The 26,211-nt window shown below is 37.0% G+C and overlaps 1 protein-coding gene across 5 annotated transcripts in view; it reads right to left on the bottom strand.

Annotated features, from left to right (window-relative positions):
* PHF3 (PHD finger protein 3) overlaps positions 1 to 26,211 on the bottom strand; it is a 104,387-nt gene that overhangs the window by 20,526 nt on the left and 57,650 nt on the right. For 2 of the 5 annotated variants that reach the window (XM_058554081.1, XM_058554078.1), the window contains 3 exons: positions 12,329 to 12,490; positions 6,522 to 8,319; positions 483 to 792 (listed from right to left, as the gene is read on the bottom strand). In XM_058554081.1, the coding sequence (XP_058410064.1) occupies positions 483 to 792; positions 6,522 to 8,319; positions 12,329 to 12,470 (2,250 nt within the window). In that variant the 5' untranslated portion in view covers positions 12,471 to 12,490. Of the gene's footprint in view, positions 1 to 482; positions 793 to 2,303; positions 5,748 to 6,521; positions 8,320 to 12,328; positions 12,491 to 13,417; positions 13,611 to 17,014; positions 17,040 to 26,211 lie in introns of those variants that run through there. The other 3 variants (XM_058554082.1, XM_058554079.1, XM_058554083.1) reach the window with 3 other exon arrangements.

Here is a 26,211-nt window from a genome sequence, read left to right on the forward strand (position 1 = left end):
AAATTAAGAGATGAGGGTTCCAAGCAAATACTGGGGCAAAGGTCAAAAGAATTAAGATTACTTCTCCTTACAGAGAGAAAATAACTCCTCCACTTGAAAAGAATAATGCCAAATGTAGTTTAAGGATTACTAGATACGTATGCACTGAAAAGCTTTTTAAAAAACCTTATCAGCAAGCACAATTCACACTTACCACCACAAGATCACACATACATCCTACCACAGAAAATCCAAGTATCAAACTACAGACCAGAAACAGCACAAAAGACTGTAAGAAATAAGATCTGCATATTCTGAAGTTGTCATTACCTGGTTTCACCAAATTGCTAAAATATTTTCAATAAAAATCCATTTGTTTTTATAGAAAAATAAATTTGAAAATGTACACTAGAACAATGAAACCTAAAGAGAAATTCGAAATTCTCATGGTCAGTCCACACATGTTCTTAAATAACAAATGAATGCATTAATAAGGAGCTCACCCGTTTTAAAATTTTGACCTTGTGCTTCACTGCATCATCTATATATTTGGCTTTGTCATTTGCTGGTGTGTGCTTTGAGAACCCAAGCTTCTCATATTCCACTGTTTTATCTTCACTATGGACTTCAACTTTAGCTTGGTTTTCCAAAATATCTGGATCTACTATTTCAGTCTTTTTATCTTCTTCAGCACAACATTTCACACACACATATTCTTTGTCTTCCTCTCCCATTTGCTGTGCTTGAGAAAGACTTAACCCAACACAATCACCATGAAACCAGTCATCACATCTCCCACAGCCAACCATAAACCTGGGGGGAAAAAAAAACTGACGTGACACATTGTCTTAAACACCAATGTCAAAAGTGAGCCTAAATCACACATCCAGTATTTCATTCTCTGACATCTCGCACGTTGTCCATCCTTACCAATTCCATCAGTTCAACATGGGGCAAGTTTTCAAAGAAAAGAATATTCTATGAAAATGAAACTTTTAAGAAGTCAAATATTTCCCCTCTGGTATGAATGAGAAAATACTAAAAAAATAAAATAACTCCAGAAGGATGAAAATAAAGGGCAACTGACCTTTGTCAGTCAGTATACTATATAGAATAACAAAATATAGAACAATATTTCTCCATTGAGAAGGGTGGTAAGACTTGTGATAAATCTGATCACAGATAATCCATCAAAGTTATAATTACATTCACCACATAGATCTGAAATCACCCATAAAATTGAAGAATCATTTATCCAACGAATCTTTTCAAATGACAAAAAATCCAGATGGTAACAAAAATCCAACTCAAAAACTAACATAATGGAGTCTCTCAAATTGTTTATTAACCACCTTAACTATATAACTATTCTTTGAGCTCAAAATATTCTGGCTCAGAGTGTCACGATTTAGCTAGTGTGGATTTCCTTACTACTGGCCATGCGCTTTAGATAATAACCTTGTTTTCCCAAATAAAGATCAATATTATATCTTAACATGGAGATATTAATATTTGGGCTGAATTTTTTTAAATTTCCAAACAACCTCCTTATAAGTTTTCCCTTTACTGCATTTTATCTAAGAAATACCTTCACTATCAATGATAAAGTCCAGAGACATGAGATTTATGACTCTAAAAGCTTCTGTTTTTCTAACTTTGAATATCTTGAATTACTTTTGAATAAAATGGCAAATCAGGTTTATAAGTAGCAATGTGAGGGCTAAATTATCTTTTTCACATACTTCTCAATCCATTGTAAGGAAAACTACAAAGCTCACTTAAACATGTTGAACATTTTCCTCTTTTCTTCTTCAGGTTAGTAATTCACAGTATGTTTGAAAGATTAAAATAGAAGACTTAGGTATACTCCTTAATGATTTAAAGACTGTGGTGATTTTGATAATAGTGGCACCACAGCGTCAAAACTCCTTTTAAAAATCTGTGGTCCAAAAGTAAGATGCTAAAGGTAATACACTCAGTGATATGTCAACTCTCTACATATGCTACAGCTCCTGCTTCAATGTCGGAACTATAAAAACCAGAACACTGAGTTTCAATTCCTAGACGGGGTCTTGAAAACAGTCAAGCCTCATTCCTCAACAGCAGTACACTCTCTTCTTTCTCATGTGCCTTTCTATTTTGCACCAAACTACTGCTGTGCATTAAGGAAACTTGACTTCATGTCTGTAATTCACCATTCTTTACTGTAACGGATAATGCCTGTGTCAGCTTTATCAGACAAGTCGTCATTTCCTCAATGATTTATTTGGTTTGGGGAGAAAACCTCTCATGCCTTATGTTTAAAAAAAAAAAAAAAAAAAAAAAGAATCTTTTGGATTCCTAAGTCTAGTAAGAAAACTTTCAAATAATGTAGTATCTGTTTGCAAAAAGAAATGGTTTCTCTAGGTTTGGGGAGATTTTAGATGAGTCCATGTTTCAGTTATTCAGATCCTCCAGCCAAGAGAAAAACAAAGTTTGAAAAATACAGGTGCTTAAAAGTTCTTCTATTTCAGGTTGCAAAGTCATAAGAACTGCTATTTCTTGAAAGCAACTGTCTAAGATCAGTATCTCTGAACTACTTAAGGAAAGCTGATGGTGATTCCCTTCTATTTCCACATTCAGAACTCTTTTATCATTTCTTCAAGGCAAGGCTGGATAGTTTCAATAAGACACTACTTAAAAACCTATCCTATGACCATGGCTACGCTTTTACCCCAAATCCAAATCTAAATATTAAGCTGTAAAGCACATACTAACAAATTTCAAATTTTTATTTGATTTAACTAAAGAGTAGTTTTATGATCATGAAATTTATTAAGTAATTATTTCACCATGTCTCATTTCAAGTTTATTTTGGAAATGTCTCCTCAAACTTGAGAGGGTCTAAAAAGAAAATCTCTGGTGCCATCTACAGACGTATCTTTCTACTTTAGATTTTACATAAAAATATAAGTTAAATTCTGAGAAATCAAGAGAAAAAAATGACATCAATAAAACTAATTTCCATATGTCCTAGGGGAAAACATAATTCACTTGAAAGTGAAATTGATTACCCAAAAAAACATAAATACCAATCACTTTTAGGTCTAAAACTTAGAGTACTAAGAACGTTATAAACCATACTTAAAAGGAAAAAAGGTGGCCTACCACAAAAAGAAGATATTTTCTTCCTTTTTCGTATTCTTCCTCATGAGTTAAAAATGGGGGTTGGGGGGGAGAGTATGGATCACATAGCTAACAGAATTACTCTCCCATTTTCTGCTCTGTCCTTGAATTTCTGATTACCAATAGGCAAAATCACCTCAGAAAAAGACTATAGCCTAGATATTAAACCTTTTCACTAAAAAAAAAAAAAAAATCACTATTGTGTGTTCAGCTCTGATTAATTAATTGGACCAAGTGAGCATGAATCAGTTAAGTGGAAGAGTCTAGAAATCTTTACGTTGTGTCCTCCCACTGTTACATGTTCATACACAAAATTTAAAATCATGATAAAAAACTAAACTAGATCTACTATAAGATAATGAAAAACTAATTTAAAATTCTAATCCTAACTCTGATCACTTTGGCATAAGCCAAAATATATTCTTAGGAGATTTTCAAGTTTCTTCAAAGGAAACAAGAGAGGCAACGTTGAGAACTCCTGCTCCTCGCAAATTCACGTCAGAAATCCACCAACAATGGAGCTGTTACCAGATGGGCCTGCAGTTCTGTTTCTTTCACGTGGCAATCCCGGCCACGCCCCTGTGAACGTACATGTACTCACTCTTCTCTAAGATGAAAGGATTCTGTTCCACATAAACATTAAATCACTGTTTTTGTCACTAATAATCTAATCTGCAGAAAAAAATACTTATCTATCAAACTCTTACAATCCTGAGAATAACCAGAATCATTTATTCTAGGAGAAAATTCCTCAGAAAAAGGTTTCCTGTTTGAGTATAATAAGCTATAAATCCATTCTGCTAAGGAGATTTTTTTGTTTTTAAATTTCATTCAATATACTAATCTTCTATAACTAGGCAGGAAAGTGTAACACGAACTGAAGGCACACACGTCTTCTGGAGAGGTAGAAAATACTAGAAACTCCTAAGGTAGATAATATGAAAAGACCAAGACTTCTTCCTTTCAAAATGCCAACTGGCTTATGTTTAAAAGTAGTTCAAAATCACATTCATTTTCAAAAACTGAGTACTAAATAGTTTGGTTTTAAAAATAATGAATATACTTTTGTTATAAGGCTGAGTCAGGAAAATAAATGGAAGCAAAAAAACAGCATGATGTGTAAATTAGCATCAATATCTACTGTCTTTAGTACATGTTTAGAAGTTGCTTATGGTCAAACGTTACATTGGCCATGCCATGAAAAAATCTATATTAAAAAATATTAATTTCCAACTGCAAGTACACACAGAAGCTAACCTCAGTTGCAATATGTATAAAACGCTAGAGTTGAAATAGTCTTTATAGGAGCACAGCTGTCACAGTTGCTAGAAAATATGTCATATTAACAAGTAACTTTCAATGTGGCTAGTGCATGAGGCCAAAGAGAGGGATGCAAATTATTTCCGGATATGCTCTTCCTAACAAATCATATTCTTACACGTGGATTAAAATAGGAAAATTACATGCTGCATGATAGGTGCATTTTTGAAGTAACCTCAGTGTACACAAGCACAACACATCAAAGCAGTAGTGAAGGGCTAGTTAATATTTAAAGAAAAAAACAATCAATTACTTAAGCTTCTTTATTCACAAAATTGAAGTAATGTGAAACGCTCCTTCCAAAATTGTTTCCAATGTTATTATATATTATTCATGTCAATACATGCGGTGAACTCAAAATCCCTACACACCTAATATTCTACGTCATTTTCCAGACTGGGGCAAGGAAACTCTAGGTTTTATAGAGTAGATCCAAAAAGTGGTATTAGGTAAAAAAAACTGTGGGACTTAACACTTAATCTTCATTTTAGGAAAACAACTGTTGATGGTGGTAAAGTGACAGTCATCAGAAAAAGCCTGCGCAAACTCCCGAGCACCTGGCTATCAGAACAGAGGTTTATCTACAAAAAGCTACATTATCACATACTTAACATGGCTTCCAACTCCAGGCCACGTGTCCTCTTAGAAACTCATTCACTTTAAGGCCACATGTCGGTGTGATGATTTTTAGAAGATTCTGACAGAGAAAAAAGGGCTGGCTGAAAAGAGCACTTAAAAGCACTGTCCAGCCCTTAATTCGCTTAGGTCTGAAAATTTAGCAGGCTCACTTTACAATATTTGAATAAGGTGTTTTAAATAAAAAAGTATAAAGAGCATATAAGTGAGGGCAAATGTAGCACTAGGTTCAAACAAGTCACAATTTTTAAAAATGGAATATGTTGTTATAAAGTAACTACTGACACTAAAAATAGGCGAAAGGCTGATTCACAAATGAAGAAACGCTGTGACACACAACTTGTTATTTTTTACAGACTAGCCCCAAGACCTCCCACCCCTCTCCCGAACCACTGCGCCCCACACCAAAATAACATACTACAACATACTCTATTAAACTGTCCCTCCCCAAAGAGTTTCATTTTTATGTAATTTGATAGTGCTGGGAAAAGCGATTCTAACATTCACTTTCATGAGTAAGAATATTACAATGGGCAAGTTATAATGTTCTTTATCATAACAACGTTGATAGAAGTTCCAACAGCAATCTGAACAACTGAACAGGATAATCTTGTAGCTGCAAACTCCACTTCTCTCGTTTTCCTTTTCTTAAAAAGCGAACAAATAAAAATTACATGGGGGGTGGGCAACAGCGTCATAAAACATAAAACCCTGAATCCTTAGAAAAGAATGCTGAAGGGCGCTGCTAAAGTCACTTCTTAAAAGATCAGAATTCACAAGAAATCCTTCGAATCACTAAAACGTTCAAAAAAGAAAGAACATGTTTTCACTCCATTTCACTTTACATACAAAATTCACCTGGGTAATTAATAGTTTTAGCTATCAAATTTCATTCCAAGGTCAAGTTTGATGAAGTGGTGGTATTAAGTCATAGTAAGTGTGCTTCATTTTACCAAAAAAAAAAAAAAAAAAAAATCTTCAAAAGAAAAATAGAATTTCCATTATGTCCTTCATACTTTATTACTAGTTTTCCTCAAGTCAAATAAAATAATATATAACTTACAGACCCAAAGCAGTGTAACAATTTGCTGATTAGCAGAAAGGTTTTTTTTTTTCAGATGCAACAACTAAATTACACTCTCTAACAGGTTACAATGAAAAAACATCTCCATATATACCAGATGCCGGTCAGGCTATGCTTTCTAAAATGTTCTAGGAGGATATATTTGTAAATTCAGTGGCTCCATCTTTCTATCATTTATCCAGGATTGATGAGGGGTTTTTTTGTTTCTGCAAAAGTCCTTGTATGCTCAATAAACTCTCTGTAAAAAAGTTTTCACACTAATCCCACCCTAAAAAAGCAATTTGTCTTCAACGTACACATCTCACACACACACACACACACACACAAACACACACACCTGTTGCCATGTGGTTTTTTGCAAAACCCACACTGCTTGCTGGGAGTCCACATATATTTGCTTTCCAATGCAGCGCTGTGATCGGAGCCTTCTCTTTTTATGGTAGCTATGTTGTCTGGAATGAACAACGGTGGCTCATCCAAAGAAAAACTTCTGCTGCTTCTTCTTTGGCGGGGTTGTAGGTTCTTCTCAGGTTTTTTTAGTTTCAATTTATCCTCCTCCTTAAAATGCTCTATACCACCTGCATGTTCAAGCTCCTCCCTCACGTGACTATTGGTCTTCACTGCTGGAGCCAGCTGCTGCGGGAGCTTATGGCACTGCTTCTGGCTGGACTGTAATAAATGTCCAGTTTGAGCAAGATGAGGAGGCTCTTTAGAGGAACTAGGGTGACCATGAGGCTTATCACTCAAAGAATGAGCTAAGGGCTTGGAGATCTGTACTAAATTTTGATCCTGTGATGTTTTCTTCAATATAGAATGAGCTTGATTTTTTACAGCTCTAACCCCAGAATTGCAACTCTGAACCTTTGAATCCTTATCTTGTTTTTTTCTCACTTTGACCGGCCTATGAAAATTTTGCTGCAATTCTGGTTCATCAGCATTTCGTTTTACACTTTTGACGTTAACTTTAGTTTTGTTATGCATTAATTCATGCTTTGCTACAACACTTTTTTTCAGAGTATCTGTGGTCATGTTTTGCTTAGAATGAATTACAGGTTTCGTATGTTTGGATTTTATGTTTTTTGACTCTAAGCAAGAAACACTACTTGACTGGCTGTTTCTGTCATCCTGAAGGTTTGCTGTTTCATGAGACTCCACTTTAATGCTTTCAACAACATTCAACTGTTTTGAATTTTGGTCAGGCACATCACAAATAGCATTTTCTAAAATATTACTTTCTGGTTCAAAAGCACAAGCACCAACCACCTCTAAGTTTGATTTATTGAATTTGGTGTTCTCCAACTGCTCATCATTAGACTCTGTGTCTTTACAATAACCCACTGATTCTATGTCATTTCTATGAAGGGAGTTCTTAGCTTTGTCAGCAACTTCCATGGTATTCTTCAATTCCAAATTACATTCATTTACTTCATCCACAGAACTAGACGAATCTACAAGGTTCTTTTCCTTTTCCATCTTAGTTGGATTTGTACAAGCAGCAACACCGGAAACAGCAGCAGAACATGCAGGTTTCTCAATAATTTGGTCATCTTCATGGGATAATTTTACCAACTCCTTTAATTCTTGTTCAACTTTTCCCTTTGCCCTCGTTTCTTCAACGACAGTCTCATCTATTTTATCTGAAATAGAATCATTATGTTCACGTTCTTCTTTATCTGAAAACTTAAACAATGGGCTACCAACAGTCTTGATTTTACATCCCATCAGAGCTTCATTTTTCTTTTCTTCAATACTAACACAAGTCTCTGAAAGGAGTGGACAATTTAATTCATGAGATGGCACATTGGCTTCTCCCTGATTATTACACTTCTGCTTAGAATCTACTCCAGTTTCATCCTTCATTTCAAGACAAGATGACACTGAAGAATGACTTGAAGACCCTGACACTTCTGGTACCACTTCGATTTGTCCAATATGTCGGCTGCTCCTTCTGCTCTCTTTATGGTACTCAGGTTTTGGTGATGTACAAATTTCTTCCTTAATCTGAGACCTTTCTGGTTGTTTCACCCCTGCTTTAGGGGCAGATACGGTCTTTCCAGATGCTTTTTTTGTGCTATTTAAAGGTGCTGCATTTGAACGCTTGGCAATAGTGCTTTGTCGCAAACTTCTTACTTGTTCTATCACAAGGGAAAAAAAAAATAAATAAAAATAACTTAGCTATTTTTGCCATGTGTCTTTATTTCAATACAACTTAGAATATATCACTTCTTTATTCTATAAAATTTATTTGATCATTTCAGTGAAAATGTACTGAACAGATACTCATGATAGTGACCATATATATGTTAAATTTTATATTTATCAAAGTTGTATAAATTCTGGTGGGGGGAAAAACCTCTATAAAACTCACACTGATATTACACGTTACTATAAGACAGAAATGTTTTCATCAAGTCTCTTTTCTATAAGAAGTAAGCTGGGAGTAAAATAAGCATTAATGTAAAGCTTCCTTTACATTAATGCCCATCTTAAAGTAAGACTGTCACACAGTTTTAAACATTATTTTTAAACATATAAAACCAAACAAATTCAGATGCCAATAAAATCTGAACTAAACCACCTATCACAAACAGGATCTGTGTGAGTTTCAAAGCACAGCCTCAAAAGAATTCTAATTCCTTTATGAATGTGCTTCACTTAGATCACCGTTTAAGCACTCAAGCTATTCCTAAGAGAAGAAAAGAAATACACACCACAGGAGTAGACACAGGTCAACAAAAAGAGAAGTTACAATTAAAAAGATCTGAACCAAAAAAAATGTGTCAGAAGGGAAAATGAATAAAGTATGAAAATCCCACCTTTAACAATACTCCTAACAATCTATTAAATAATGAGTTTTTCCTCCTTTCCCTATCGAGATACATCCTCCAGGGGAAGAAGATACAGAGTGAAAAGAAACTGGAAGGAAAGAGAGCTAAATAATTCACCAAGTAGAAAAACAACCCACAATTTGAAATACGAAATAAGAAGCTATTTCCAAACCTATGCATATCCAATAACTCTGATCAACTCTGTATGAAAACAGAACACTACCAATTAAAAGAAAAGTCTCCTTCCTTTCAATGCAAAACCCTACTATGTGCCAATATTTAGAACATTTCCCTAATTTGTCATATAGCACTAAACTGTGAGACTCTGAAAGAAGGTATCATATGTCCTCATTTGTGTCTAACAGTCCCAGGTGATGCTTATAGTCCTGACGTAATTATTAACAACATACTCTTTCATTTTCTCAAAAGTGTCCCAGTTTGGACAATAAATTATACGGTCATCCTAATCTTAGAGACATTTTCTAATTCCCCCAGGACCTGGCACAATATTCGGTAATTAGGTAAGTACTCAACAACTTTTAAAAATTACTTAGCGAATTATAAACCGTTTATCATATGCTCAGATATAACATTTTTAAATAACAAAGATTTTAATGGTTTGTTATCAAAATTTAGATGGTTTTTAAAGCTCTGAAGACAGTTTGTAATAATTTACAGCTCTATTTTATTTCAAGGCAGATAAATAAACGAAGAACTTTTAACACCCATTACCTAAGTGATCGCTAAAAATGACAAATGAACAGCATATTCAACTGTGAAGGTGTTCAGATAAAAAACTGTTTTACAATAGTAACTGATTTATTGAGCAAAGGATAAAGTCACTTTTTCTCCTTTAAACATAAACTGCCTTAGTTTCAAGCCTGACTGTATAAGCCACACATTATCATTATTTGTCTATAATGTTCATTCTACTCTTTTCATTAAGTCACAAGTATATACCAAATAGCTGAATTTAAAAAATACAAAGAGAAGAAAAAAATGATGAAGTAAATATATGCAGCTAAGTTAATCCACTTCCCAAAACCCCAAACAAGCTACAGAAAAGGCATGAATCTAAAAGGAAAGAAAGAAGAAAAAACAGTGACAATTTTGGAAGCTAAGCAAGAGATGACCAAGAAGTAACTAACACTGGAGATCCCAAAAGAGAGAAACACTAAGCTGGCAGTGTGGTCAAGAACCAACACCATTAATACCTCGAAGGCTTAAGAACTGGTGACCCCAGAAGATCCTAAAGTGGGACAAGGGCAGGTGGTCAAAATGAGGATGAGCTGAAAGCTGCTGAAGCAGCAGTTAGATCCCTAGCTCCCTCTCCCTCACTCCACCTCTCGGGCAACTGCGCCTATCTGCTCCTAATCCAAGACTAGGGGCTTCTTCTCTGGAGAGGGTAAAACAGGGTTTCTAGACTAAGGAACATCAGGCACAGGTAAGAGTGGCAGTTAAGTACACAAATTTGTGAGACTGAGTGAATGTGTATACACTGAAAGCTGAGACACCCCAGTCAGCTTCCCACAGGGCTCCCATAATATGCCAGCAATCTAATGAGCCTAAAGGAAATAATCTAAATTCTGACATCACGGATTCCTCCAAAAAACAGCACAGCCAGATCACCACAGAGCGAGGCTCACAGCTGACAAAAACCCAGCACACACACTCAAAAGGCTCCATACAGTTTTAGTTCCCTACTCTTAAGCATGAGCCAACAATTAAGGAGAAGACGGTGCATCCAGGAAACAAGACCAGAATGCTACAAAAAGGACTATTCCCAAAACAAAAAAAGAACTATTAGAAATTAGAAATGCAAGCTTGATGGAAAAGTTAAGAGGATAAACCATGAGAAAATTTCAGCAAGTAGAGGAAAAAGACAAAGAGCTGGAAAGTAGGCAAGATAAAGGAAATGGAGGGGCCAGTCTCTGCTATCTAAGACTTGAATAACAGAATTCCAGAAAGCAAAGAGCTGAGAAAATAAAGAAGGCAACTGTCAATGAAATAATTTAAGAAATTTTCCCAGAGCTGAATAATAGTTTTTAAACTAAAAGGACCTACTGAATACCCAGCTCAATACATAAAATACACCTACACCAAGATACATTATCCAGAAATATCATAATGCTAGAGCTGAAGCGGAAGAGTCCACAAACTTCTAGAAGAAAGTGAGTATCAAAAAAAAAAAAAAAAAATCAGAATAAACTTCTCAACAATACTGAAGTTAGAAGAAAATGGAGCAACACTTTCAAATTTCTGAAGGAAAATGATTTCCAATCTTGAATTCTATGCTCAACGAGACCATGATTTCAACAAAAAAACAGATTAAATATATGTGCAAATATACGAGGTTTAAAAATATGTATCTCCATGTTCCTTTTTCTCACAAAACTACTGGAAGAGGCGTGTCACCCAAATGAAGGACTTAAACCAAAAATTAGAAATAAAAACTGCAACACAAAAGAGAATCCTCAGAAAAACGGGACAGGGAGATGCTGGATAATAGCTATGCATCAGGCTTTACACACCAGTCCACACAGGAGCAGATCAGAAGGCTCCAGGATATACTGCCTCAGTAAAATGAAAATGAGAGAACATCTGATACACACAAATATCTTGAGGAAAGATTTAGACAACTGGCAAAGTAGTTGGGGTGTAATTACTGATATGTACACAGAAGACTGTGTGCAAACGTACAAAACTGTAAGCAAATGAACAACAAAAACGATTATTAAATCAGAAAGACTAAAAGCTGTACAAGAAAAGTAAACATTTAATAAACGGATCATCTCTAAGAGCATACAGTCACAGTAACAAAAAAATTACTACTGATCTAATAAAATTATATATTAGAGGGATGAGAAAATATACTTTTGTGTGATGGGGACAAGAGGAGAAAAGAAGGCTAAATCTTCATCATGCAGAGTGCAAGTCAATGCCTACATCAGAATAATCAAAAAGTAGCAATATATATATGTTACTTAAAGACATGGAAATAAACACCTAACACTAATAAAACCAGCTGAAAGAGTTAATAGTGCCTTCATCCGGGGAAAGGGAAATAGGTAGTAGGGTGGCGAGCACTGGAAACTTACAGAACTAGTCAATTCTTTTAATTATGTAAATGTATAATTTCAATAAAAAATATTTTAAATTACACCAACAAATTTACATAATCTCAAAATTGAGCATTATCAAAATGCTCAGATTAGCAAACACCAAGAAAATATGATCTCTGCTCAGCAAATTCACAACCTATCCCATCTGTCCCTACACTTCTGATTTCCTAGCTGGACCTCTTTGGAAGGAGTACCTTGTGCCATTAAACGAGGTGATTTTCTTGGTGATCTCACTGAATTTTCTTCTACTTTGTCCCTCAAATTCCTGTTAGGTAAAATCAGTTCTTCTTCATCAATGGTATCATTGCCACTTTCTTTAACAACTCCTTCGTCCATAATATCGTCAAGACCAACCACTAGAAAAAAAACAAGAAAAACAAAAAAATTAATTAAAAAAAAATATTGGAGATGTTAAGTATTTAAAAGTAGTACAGAAAACATTGTGAGACAGTTAAACGCAATAGTACATAGTCCTGAAGATCTAGGTCTATTCCTAACACGCAGTATTGTCGCTACCCACTTCCCAATTCAGTTTGACAAACTTCTACCTATGAGGTAACCAGTCAAAGAGAAGATCACCTATCATCTTTCTTCATTTGACCCCCACTATCACTCTCACTTATCATTCACTGTACCATTGTGCATATAAGAAGCAACTATACCTGGAGTCCTCAATTACCCCAACTTTCGTTAAAGTAGTACAAAAGAGTTTAATACCCTGAAAAGCTTGTGATTCTAGGTTGATGCTAGAACCAAAAGATTCTAGTTCTAACTAGAATTCTATTAAAGACTTTTGTGCTATGTGTGTGAGACTAAGTAACGCAGATATAGTTTTGAGTGGTAGCAAACACAGACACAAAGAGAGAGAAATGAAAAACATAAGGTAACTTCCTCCCGTCCCCAAAAGCCAGAGAAAATGGTGGGTTTAATACAGCTATATAATTAAATTACCTTTTCCTAGCCAAAAAAGAGACAAGAGTCATTCATTTAATGAGGGGAGGGGGTATATGGGAAAGGATTAGGGGACACTGAAGAAAACATAAACAGTGTATTTATATTGTCATTGGGTTTATTTCTGTATATAACAAATGTCACTTAGTTAGCTGACATACAGCAATCCTAAACGTGCAGTTGTATGAAATCCTGTAAAATGAATGTAAATATTTAGATCAGAAGGCCTGGATTCAAATCCCTCCTAAAACCCTTAAAACTTGACAGAGTCGCTTATCCTCTCTCTATCAGTTTACCTCTAAAATGAGAATAACAATACCTGTCCTACCTACCTCACAGGGCTGTTGTGAGGATCAAGTGAGATGGTGTATGAGAACTCACTTTGTAAACTTTAGAGCACTACACAAATGTTAGTTATTATCTTCATCCTAGCGGTTAGAAGGAACCTCAAGAAGTTATCTAGTCCTCATCTTTGTATCCAAGTAGAACTTCATTTAAAAGAGCTCAACAAGATAGTGGTCTACCCTAAAATTTAAAGAGAACAAAATTCTTTATAAATATACTTTCAAATGGTACAATCTTTTTGAAGAGCAATTTGACAATGGAATTACAAAACTGCGAACATACTTTGACCAATAAATTATAAAGAACAGAAGAGAGAATGGATTATGAAAAAATAATGCTGGCTAAAAAACATAATGTGATCCTTGTTAGTAACAAACAAATCAAATGCATGTATATGTACATTTAGACAAACAGAAAAAAAAGATGAGCAGGAAATTGATAAAAATTATAACAGTTATTCTGTAAAAGATAAGAATATACTTTTTCCCTATTTTCCACATTTCCTGCTATATGCATGTATTACTCTCACATATAGAGTCCCTACTTTTAATCACTATGCTATGCACTAAAAGCTTAGAGAAGAATATACTTTAGGAAAACTCATCAGGACTCATTTAAGATATAATTAGGGGAGAAACAGGTGGGGTGTTCAGTAAGAAGGCTATTCCACCATGATGGAATACTTAAGTTGCCACACATTCACAGACATTCTCAAGGAGTTTTTAACATTAGATTAATAGCTCCACCATGTTCATTTAAAAAAGCAAAATTTAAGACTACTTTTCATCTCAATTCTATATAAAAGCATATATACAATATATGAGTTACAAATATGCATAGAAATGGATAGAAAAAAAAAAGCACCAGAGTGTTACCAGTGATTATCTCTAGTGGCAAGGCGGATAAGGAATTCAGGGTTTTTTAAATCATTGTTATACTGTCTCTGTGTTTTCCAAATGTTCTACAATAAGCATGTATTTCGTATTGTAAGAAAGAAAGAAAGGAACAATTCAAAAGAGGAAAACAGTGCAGGAGAAAAGTGATTAAAGCCTGATTAATAGTGTCTGCTGGCAGGGAGTGAAAAGGTATGTTATGAATTTTAGGGCTATATGGCAAAGCAGAATCAACAGGATTAAGCAAGCCAAACCCAAAAGTCAATTATTAGGTTTTATCTTACTCCATTTCCTAGCAGCATCTGACATAGCTGGCCCTTCTCCCCTTCTTGAATCCCTTTCTCCTCACTTAGCTTCTGGACATCATAGCCTCCTCTCTCACTAGTCATTTCTCAATATCCTGTGACAGAGCCTCCTCTTCTTGCAGATGTCTATATGCCAGACAACTTTAGGGTTCAGTGCTCCCATCTCTCTTCTTTATCTACACTCACTCCTAAGTGATCTCACCCAGTCCCATCTATACTCAGATGACTCCCGAAGTCATCCAGCCCCAAGCTCACAAGTGACCTCTGAAAGAGTGTAAGTTGATATCCACACTAGGTTGTCTAACAGGTAACCCAAGCTTAACATAGCGAAAATAAATGCTGATTTCACCCCTTCCCCCTCTCCTCAATAAAACTGCCCCACCTAGGGTACTCCCAGTAACAGAACCTCCATTCACCCAGTTGTTAAAGTCTAAAACTCCAACTCTCCTTAGCTCCTCTCTCCTCATATCCCACATACAAGCGATCAGCGCATCCTGCTAACTTTATACACAAACTATGTCACTCATCTGACCATTTACCACCTCCATAGCTAACATTCTACTCCAAGGCACCATCATCTCTCATCAAGACTACACTCTAATAGTCTCCTAGTGTCCCAGGTTCCTCTATTGCCATCCCCCACATACACACACACAGTTGATTCTCCAAAGCCATCACCGCAATCCTTCTAATACATTAAGTCATAGCATGTTACCATTCTTCTGTTCAAGACCCTCCAAATCCTTGCCAACACACTTAGATTTATGTCCAAAATCCTAGCCAGGGCCCACAAGGTCCTAAGAAGATCTTCCCAGCCAACCTGTCTGACTCATCTCTTACCCCTCTGTGACCCACTCTGCACCAGTCACATTGGCCTTTCCTGAACATGGGAAAGCAGAAGGCCACCTCAGGGTCTTTGTACTTGATATCCCTCACTCTATGTTGCTTCATTTAGGTTTCACTCAAATCTCTCTCACCTTCTCAGAGAAACCTAACTATCTTATCCAAAACGGCACCTACTCCCATCACTGCCCACTGACCCTTAGGGTGGTTTATCCTTTAAAACATGTTTTTCACTACCTGATTAAATATCTAACTATTTATTAACTATCTTCTCCACTAAAATGTAAGCTCCACAAGTCAGGGACTTTGTGTCTTATTTGTTGCTCTAGAACCTAGAATAACCACCTGGTATACTGTAGGTACTCCAGCAATACCTGCTGAAGGAAAAAATAAGGGGAAAGAAAGGGGTGGGAAAATTTAAACCTTGATGAATGAGAGAAAAAATGTTTCCATTAACCAAAAGAGAAGTTGGAAAGAACAAATGTGGAAGCAAGGTAATGACTTCACTTTCTGGATATACTGATGACACGAAAAAAAGAGCAGGCAAAAGAAGCATCAGGGTAACACAACATCAAACAGAAGGGCAAGGAGAATTTCAAGGAAGTAGGGATCAGAAAGGTGAACTGCTACAGAGAGAAAAAAGGAAGGAGAAAAACCCACTAATCTGACACACAGAAAAGAGGGTCAGATGACAGACAAGAGGTTAAAAAGTCAGTAAGAATGACAACTGCAGTCCCTCTTTTTTATTTGTAAGAAGTTTAATAGTAAAAGATAGAAAAGGGGGACAGTCAGCTGAAGGAAGTTAAAGGGACAAAAGATGGTTTTTCTATGTAAGTGACAGAAATGGGAAGGCGAAGGGGGAGGAGGAGAGGTAAGGAAAGTCACCTTTACAAAGAGAGAGATGAGGGAATGAAAAGGGAGAAAGAATGGGGCAAAAGAGGGAAGGGGAGGAGGGAAAAAATCAACAGAGATCTGGTCATGTCTGTGTGTGCTGGAAAATAATGGGGAAGGTAAGTGATGCCTTGAGGTCCCACCATCATGCAAAAACCTTGTAAATCAACAACCTACAATTAGAATCCCTAAGACTGCATTTGACATGCTTCTCGGAGGTAAGATTTCCAAGAATGCAGCCTTTCTGCAGTCCTGCTCCTCCTGGCAACATATTTCCTTCAACTCAACAAGTTCATCTTTACAGGAAATCAAGCTCTCCGCTGTCTCCAGCACTTCCAGGGCTCTCAGGCTGAAAATGGCACCCAACAACTAAAGCACCTGCTTAGCCTCTCAGTGCCTCAAATCATTCCACACAATGGAGATAGTACTAGCTGGGGGGGGGGGGGGGGGCGCTGCCATGATGATTAGATTAATATGTGCGAAGGGCTTGGAGCAGTGTCTGGCACTTAGAGACAGCCCTATATTAACCGTGAACTGTTGTGTTCCACAATCTCCCCCCTCATGTACCCCAGCATCAAAAATTATGTCTTCCTGCTCCCTTACTTCTTTTCCTCAACTCCCCCTAGAACAAATCAACCATTAAAAAAAGTACCTGACATTTCTTTCCTCTAATCCATTCATCTGATTAAAGGAATTCACAGTACAAAACGAATAATCTTTTGCAAAACCCTCCCAACTAGGTATTTGTGTTTTAGAGTTTAATCCAACTGCTTCTGTTAAGAAAAGGAATGGAAGTTAAGGAGAAATCTGGGTTTTTCCAGAACACTGACTATTCAGGGAGCTCCCACATCCCCCTCTCCCACTGCCACAATCAAATAAGATTCAGTGTTTGATATCCAACTCTTTAAAAAAGTGGCCATTGCTATTCAATACATCCACTAAAATGGGAACATGGGGTTACCAAAGAAATGCAACGGCCTGAATTCTTTAGGAGGCAAGTGTACAGCCATACCATCCAGAAAAAACAATATGCCTTTTCCTCCCTCCCACATTCCAGAATTAAGTGTCATTCTCATCTGGAAATTTTGGCATAAATTCTATAATTATACTCAGAATCTCCTTGAGCCTGAACTCAGATCACATAACAAAACTCCTCCTATCCCCACCCCCTTTTGGTCCTAATTAAACCTGCTGAGCACTGATGCCAGTCAGGTCTATGTGAAGTCCTCCTGACACTAAAATGAATTTATTCCAGACTATTTAATCCAATCTATCTTTTTGGGAAGATGAGGTAAATGAGATAAAAACAGAATAAAACCAAACCATTTGGAGTTAAATTTATTGACTTGCTCAACAACTGGGCTTAGTTTAAATCACTTTACTGCCACACAGAAGGGAGAACCCCAAGCACAGCAGGGAACTCTTCACATCTGACATGCCTTAATTCACACCGGCAGTTCAGAGGCCAAACTCAACTACTACTAGGACAGTCAATTTCCTCTATTACAGAAGCATTTAGTATCAGAGTTGGGAAAAAACTAAAGAGCACAATATCTTGGCAGTGCCACAACAACAGAGGTTAGATGTCTATTTTATAGGGCTTGTGTTTTGAAGTAGAAGTAGTAAATACATAGACAGATCCACTCAACAGAGCCCCCACAGCTTTCTCCTCTAACAATGCAGAAGACCACCCAGCCTCTACGGCCTCCCTTTGGAAAGAGTTTTTTCCTTCATGAATGATTCATACATTCATTCCAAAAAGAGGCTGTGGCATGACATACCATCAAGTTCTATGTTATATACAATTAACCATTTCGGGGTGAATTTATCATTTTAGATATTAGCATGTTCCTAATGTGAAAAATGCAAATAACGCTACTATACACATTTTTTTCTCTTCAATTCCTTCTTCACCATAAACTTTAAAACAGAGATCTACTGAGTTGAAGAAGGCAGATATATATAGTGTACTATTTTATATATCTCATCATATGGCTTTCCGTAAAGACTATAAATGACTTACAGTGCAAAGAGTTTCATATTAAATCTCAATAAGAATTCACTGGCACTGTTTTTTTTTTTTTGTGAGGAAGATCGGCCCTGAGCTAACATCTGCCAATCCTCCTCTTTTTGCTGAGGAAGACCGGCCCTGGGCTAATATCCGTGCCCATCTTCCTCCACTTTACATGGGACCGCCACAGCATGGCCTGACAAGCAGTGTGTCAGTGCGCGCCCCGGATCCAAACCGGCGAACCCCAGGCCTCCGCAGCAGAGCACACGCACTTAACTGCTTGTGCCACCGGGCCCACCCCACTGGCACCGAGTTTTTTTTTTTAAAGACACAGGGTTACTATAAAAGCCTGAACACTTCAGATGTGTCTACTGCCTTTCTGATTTCTTTCGCTTTGCCTCCTCTCCCACTCAGGTCTTAATGTGTTTGTCTCTCAGTAATTTATATGAATTCGTTAGGTAATATCCATGTTTCCTATTTGATGGAAGTATTCTCCCTTGTTTACCTTATTCGGGTACTATCTGATGTCAACCTAAGTTAATTTTTCTTCAGAATGCTGTCTTCAGTTACTCCAACACTATTTAATTATCCATCTTTTCTGCTGTAATTTAACACATTCTAAAGTCTTGTATTTAAATGTAAACAAATATTTCAGCCTTTGCCAAACTCAACTTCACACTGGCAATAACTGATCAGTATTTCATGGAAAGGGGGTTTCCTATCCGACAAGTCTGAGAGACAGACGCTGGGTTAAGTGAAGTTCAGTCTTCCCTGCAGATCTGCCGAGTCCTCAATGCACTACCGGGCGTTCCATGAGGAAAGAACTGCATGTGGGGGCAGTGTAAGTGTTCCCGAGCTTTCAAGTCACACACGCATACACACCAAAATGCTAACAATGGTTACTTCAGAGATTTTTCCCTTTCTTCTTATTCACATTTGCTAATCCACCTCACATTAAAAATGTTTTGTTAAAAAAAAATTTCCTCAAAACTGTGTGAATACATGTGTGAGGCCTAGAAAAAGAAGCTAGAAAGACACACTCAACCAAGGTTTTATATGCAGAGGGAAGTAGTTTTATGGTGCTACTCTTAAAAGGTTTTTATCAAAGTTATGTGCAGTTATGCACATGGTTTTAAAGAGGTGTCTCTAGTTCCATAAAGTTCGTTAAAAAAAACATCAATGCCCCACACCCACTTCTCCCTCACTTCCCCAATGCACCTCAATTACTTCACTGGGAAAACGTAGGCATTACCACCCTTCACTGAAAGGTTGCTGTGAAAACTGAATAAACTAACATAGCTTCTAACATAGAGCTTGATAAGCAAACCATAAGATCTTAAATAAATAGCAGCCATTATTAGTATACCCTGGTTGATCTTTTCAAATAATTTTCCATAGCCCTAAGTGCCTTTCATTTGACTCCCTGCCAACGGGTCTAAATAATTCCTCGTATTGCCAAGATTATTCTATCGAGTTAAAACAAAAGTGAGATGGTCATCACTCCCTAAAAATTTAACATTTTAATTTCATCCTAATACTACAAATTATTTACCTTTAAGTTAATTCCTTTAAAAACATTTATTTCTTGTGATATACTAAGTGTCACACGCTGACCTAGATTATTCTAGACACCAAGGATACAGAATTCTCAAGACAAGTGACCCGGTTTCATCAACAAATAAATACCAAGAAAGGGGGGACGGGGGGGGGGCTTATGCAGACTCAAACATACTTAACTTACATATCAATCAATTGAACATAATGACTTTATTTCAATTTCGATACAAACCACATACACAAAAAAAATAATGTTGAGGGAACCGGGTAAAACTGAAAGCTAAACTGCTTATTTGAAAATATTAAGAACTATCTTTAAATGTTTTAGGCAGGATAATATTATTGTGGTTATTTTTTTAAAATAAAGAACTCTTGTATTTTAGAGATATATGCTGAAATATTCACATTATATGATTTCTGGGCTGTGCTTCAAAATAATCTCGGGGGGAGGCAGGGAGAAGTGAGTAGGGTATAAATGAAACAAGACCAACCACTAACTGCTTAAGCTAAGTGACAGGCAGATGGGGGTTCATTATACCGTTCTCACTGCTTTGTTTGATGTTTTCCATAAAATAAAAATTTTTTTAAAACTGTTCCCATGAAGCTTCATTTTAGTGAGGGTGAGACATAAATAAAATATACAGCATGTCAGATGATAAGTCCTATGAATAAAAAACAAGAGTAGTGGGGAGTAAGAACAGGGGAACAAAGGATTGTCATTTTAAATAGAATAGCCAGGGGAAGCCGGGATACGGGATACGTGTACCGGTTGTTGCACAAGAGCTTCTGGCCCAGGGGAAGTGAGGACTGAAATCCAGGCCTCTGTCTGCCCTCCAAAGTGTGCACAAGAGAAAGGGGTGCCCTTTTCTAATTCCCAAAATGGTACTGTACAGACTACAAGGAGCCTGGGGATGACACTGCTGAGGTGACTATTCAGGCAAAAGCCTGAACAAGTTGAGGGAACAGCTTTCCAGTTCGAAGGCCCATCAAGTACCTACACCCTGAGACAGGAACATGCCCGGGGATATTAGAAGAACAGAATAGGGGCAGGTCTGTGGAGCTAGATGAGGGAGAGAAGAGCAGGCAAAATGAAAGATGCCAAAGCAAACTAAGGAGGGTCTGTTAGACCACAAAGACCTCAGCTTTTTTTCTTTATGTGAAATGGAAAGTCACCAGGTCACTGTGAACACAGGGTGAGATTACAATCTAACTTTTTGAAGGACTACTCTTGGTGCTCTTTTAGGCATACACTGTAAGGAACCCCCAAGGGCAGGAAACCACTTACAGGCTAACACAATTATCCAGGTGAGAGATAGTAATGGCTAATTTCATCACAATGGCAGTGAACAAAGTGAGAAGCACAAGTAGCCAGATTCTGGATATATTCTGAAAAGAAAGCCAACAGGATTTGCTGACCAATCGAATATGGAATGTGAGAGAAAAGGATAAGTAAAGAATGATTTCAAAGTTTTTTGCTGAGCAACTCCAAAGAAAGAGCTGCCACGTTTACAGAGATGAGGACAACTGTAGGAAGAAGTGGTACTAGGGGAAAGGGCGCTAGCTATCAAGAGCTCAGCTGTAGACATTAAGCTGAAGATGCCCAATCGACATCCAAATAAGTAGAGGAGTCCAGAGTTTAGCAAGAAGTTGAGGCTAAAGGTGTATATATATATATCTTTTTACATATATATATTTGGGAGTTGAATTATAAAGGTTTTTTTTTTAATAATTTTATTTATTTTTTTTTTCCACCAAAGCCCCAGTAGATAGTTGTATGTCATAGCTGCACATCCTTCTAGTTGCTGTATGTGGGACGCGGCCTCAGCATGGCCGGAGAAGCGGTGCATCGGTGCGCGCCCGGGATCCGAACCCAGGCCGCCAGTAGCGGAGCACGCACACTTAACCGCTAAGCCACAGGGCCGGCCCATAAAGGGTTTTTTTCAAGTTATAAAATTGGATAATATCACCACAAAAGTGAGTAGAAATAAAGATACCTAAAATCTGAACCCTGAGATACTCCAGCGTTTAGAAGGTGAGATACTTCCAGCGTCAGGAAGATGAAGAGGAGTATCAAAAGAATCTGAGAGGAAGAAGACAAGAAGGTGAGAGAATAACCAAGAGAGTTGTACACCAAAGATCAAGTGAAGAAACGGTTTCAAAAGGCAGAGATCAACTTAGTGAAATGCCACTGACGGGCAGAAGAAAAGAGAAAAGGCCTTTGGATCCGGCAGAGTGATGGTGACTGGTGATCCAGCGGAGTGGTAAGGGCGAAATCAGGATTAGGAGGAGAGAGATTGAGGACAGAGAGCACAGGAGTTTTGCTGTAAACAGAGCGTAAGAACAGGGCAATACAAACATACTAACAAATAAATATAAAAGACGCTACGTGGAACACTGAAATTCAGTCGTAAGAACTTTGACAGGGCACACACTTTTAGACTTCTTTTCAATTCTACCAAGCACAGATTAAACAAAAAGTAGATGCAGTTAACATTATGTTAACTGCAAACCATACCTATGGAAACAGAGAATAGAAACCTGATCCCAAAACGTGAAAATCTAATTGCATAAATATCTAAATATGTATCCAAATACAGGATATAAGGGCTAAAAATGTACCAAAGTTTTTTTTTAACTACCAGGCAACATTATGAAACTAAGAAACTATCAAAATGCACAAAACAGATTTTCAGTTGGGGCAGATTAGCTCTGCCCCATCCTTCTAAAAACAAGCCCAGAGAAGAGGCACTTGACCACCCACTGGTTAACTCTGGGAACTGCACAGTGACCAGAGAAGCACTGTGAATACAAGCCTGAGTGTTCAGGGGGATCGGGAGTACTCAGTTGCTTAAGGATTTGCTTCTTGGTTGTTTAAATTTTATTTTTATTTCTTAGGTTTTTCTCCTTTCTGGTGGGATAGCACATGGGGAAATCACTCTCTCACAATTCATTCACATAGTCCAACAATTACAGACTCCACTTGGGTGAAAAACTGGATATGAATGTACTCAAACACAACCTCAGGGGATACTAAAACCATTAACAGTGGATTACTTTAATCTGACAAAAAGACTAACTAATCACCACTTAAATTAATGTATACTTTCATCTGCTATTTCTCTACTTCGAAAGTACTTCACTTAGCCAGGAATCTAGGATGTTCAAAGGCTGGACACTACATGTCTCTAAGGATGCTGCTACTCTTACTGTCAGAGGCCTGCCCTGACCAGCTCATATCAAATACACCGTGTTCTCTGCTGCCAGACATTCTCTATCACCTTACACTTTACTTGTAAGCTCCAAAGGACAGGGGCTTTATTTGTCTCAAGCACAACTTGCGTATGTCTCAAAAACAACAATCCTCCAGCAATGGAAACAGTCTGGCACACAATGGGTATGCAATAAATATTTGTTAAATGAACAAACAGTACCAACCATTTTCATGCCAAAGCGAATCATTACACCTTACAATTGCGGAACTACGATGTAAGCTGCTGATGCCTGGAACGTTATCTGATGTCAATGTTACCATAAAATAGGAATCAGTTGGAAAAAATGCAACTCAATCTCTTATAATACGGATCTTACCATTATTCATTGAGCTTCACGTTTCAGTGATTCAGATCCCACTAGGCACCTTGTTCTGTAGCATTTTGCTCACTTTTACTCAAATATAAGAGAAAACCAGATACGAATGAGACCAAGAGAAAAGTTCTTAGAGGATTACCTATTTTTCAGTAGCAACTCAAGAAAAGACTTTTAATGGTATTATAGACAACATTCAATAGAATGTAAATTCCATGAGAGCAGAAATCAGTCATTATGCTTTCTGATATATCTAATTCCTAGAACAACAGCTGGAACATAAGGTGTTCAGTCTTAAATACAGCTTGAATGAACAAATGCATGAATGTATACAGAAATTTCATGCTTCCAAATTTCTATTTCAAGAAATTAGAACCTCCATGTTAACCGAGACTCCAACCAGGAAGTTGCCCTCAGCAAGCAAAGAAATAGAATAAAATACCTCTACTCCACTACAGTAGTCTGACCTCTTGCAGAACTTGGAGTAAGAATACTAGTAGGTTAGAAAACACAGATTAGAAGGAAGTATCTCAACATGGAACAACTAAACAACAACAAAAACAAAGCTACTCACTCAGAAAGATACAATGAGTAGCATTTTTTCAGGGTATATATGCAAAGGAACTTTAGGAGTACGACTGATAAAGTTTCCATCTAAAAGGAACTTTGATCAAGTATATTAAATAGAGATTAAAGACATAACCTTCCATTTATAATTGCATCAAAAAGAATACCTAGGAATAAATTTAACAAAGGAGGTGAAAGATCTGTATACTGAAAACTGTAAGACACTGATGAAAGAAACTGAAGACGACAACAAATAAATGGAAAGACACTCCACGCTCATGGATTGGAAGAATTAATATTGTTAAAATGTCCAAACTACCCAAAGCAATCTACAGATTCAATGGAATCCCTATCAAAATTCCAATGGCATTTTTCACAGAAACAGAACAATCCTAAAACTTGTATGGAATCACAAAAGACCCCGAAGAGCCAAAGCAATCTTGAGCAAGAACAACAAAGCTGGAGGCATCATGCTCCCTGATTTCAAACTATATTACAAAGCCAAAGAAATCAAAACAGTATGATGTTGGCATAAAAACAGACATATAGATCAACGGAACAGCACAGAGAGCCCAGAAATAAACTCATGCACATATGGTCAATTAATTTACAACAACAGAGCCAAGAATATACAATGGGAAAAGGATAGTTTCTTAAACAAATGGTGTTGGGAAAACTGGACAGCCATATGCGAAAGAATGAAACTGGACCCCTATCTTACACCATACACAAAAATCAACTCAAACGGATTAAAGACTTGACAATAAAGACATGAAACCATAAAACTCCTAGAAGAAAACACGGGAGTAAACTCCTCGACATCGGTCTTACCAATAATTTTTTGGATTTGACACCAAAAGCAAAGGCAACAAAAGCAAAAATAAACAAATGGGACTACAATCAAACTAAAAAGCCTCTGCACAGCAAAGGAAACTATCAACAAAATGAAAAGGCAACCTATATAATGGGAGAAAAATGCCTGCAAATCATATCTGATAAGGGGTTAATTTACAAAATGCACAAAGAACTCACACAATGCACAAAGAACTCACACAACTTAAAAGCAAAAAAACAAACAATACAGTTAAAAAAACGGGCAGAGGAACTGAACAGACGTTTTCCAAAGAAGACATACAAATAAAGGCCAACAGGTACATGAAAAGGTGCTCAACATTCACAACCATCAGGGAAATGCAAATCAAAACCACAATAAAATATTACCTCAAACCTCCTAGAACAGCTATCTTCAAAAAGATCAGAGATAAGTGGTAGCGAGAATATGGAGAAAAAAAGAATCCTTGTGCTCTGCTAGTGGGAACGTAAACTGGTGCAGTCACTAAGGAAAACTATATGGAAGTTTCTGAAAATATTAAAAATAGAACTGCCATATGATCCACTTCTGGGTATATATCCAAAGGAAATGAAAACAGGATCTCAGAGATATCTGCACTCCCATGTTCACTGCAGCAGCATTCACAATAGCCAAGACAGGGTAACAACCTAGGTGTTCATCAACGGATGAATGGATAAAGAAGATGTGGTGTGTGTACGTGTATACATATACACGTATATGTAGACACACACACAATGGAATATTATTCAGCCACGAGAAAGAAGGAAATTCTGTCATTTAGAATTACATGGATGGACCATTATGCCTAGATGGCCAGGCATTATGCTAAGTGAAATAAGCCAGACAGAAAAAGAGAAATACTTCATGGTATCACTTATATTTGAACCCCACCCCCCCCAAAAAAGTCAAACTTATAAAAACAGAGAGTAAAAAAGTAGTTACCATGGGCTGGGGGGTGGGGGGTGGAGGGGAGGGTGGTGGGAGAAACAGGGAGAGGTTGAGTTTGGTGAAAGGGTACAAACTTTTAGCTATAAAATGAATAAGGTCTGAGGATCTAACGTAAAATGTAGTGACTACAGTTACTACCAGTGTACTGTATAATTGAAATCTGCTAAGAGAGTAGAACTTAAATGTTCTCACAAAAAAAGATAAATATGTGAGGTGACGAATGTATTAATTAACTAGATGAGAGAAATACTTTCACAATGTATATCAAATCACTACAATGTACCCTTTAAGTATCTCACAACTTTATATGTCAGTTATACCCCAATAA

Source organism: Diceros bicornis, chromosome 14, assembly GCF_020826845.1.
Source record: "Diceros bicornis minor isolate mBicDic1 chromosome 14, mDicBic1.mat.cur, whole genome shotgun sequence".
Lineage (NCBI taxonomy): Eukaryota > Metazoa > Chordata > Mammalia > Perissodactyla > Rhinocerotidae > Diceros > Diceros bicornis.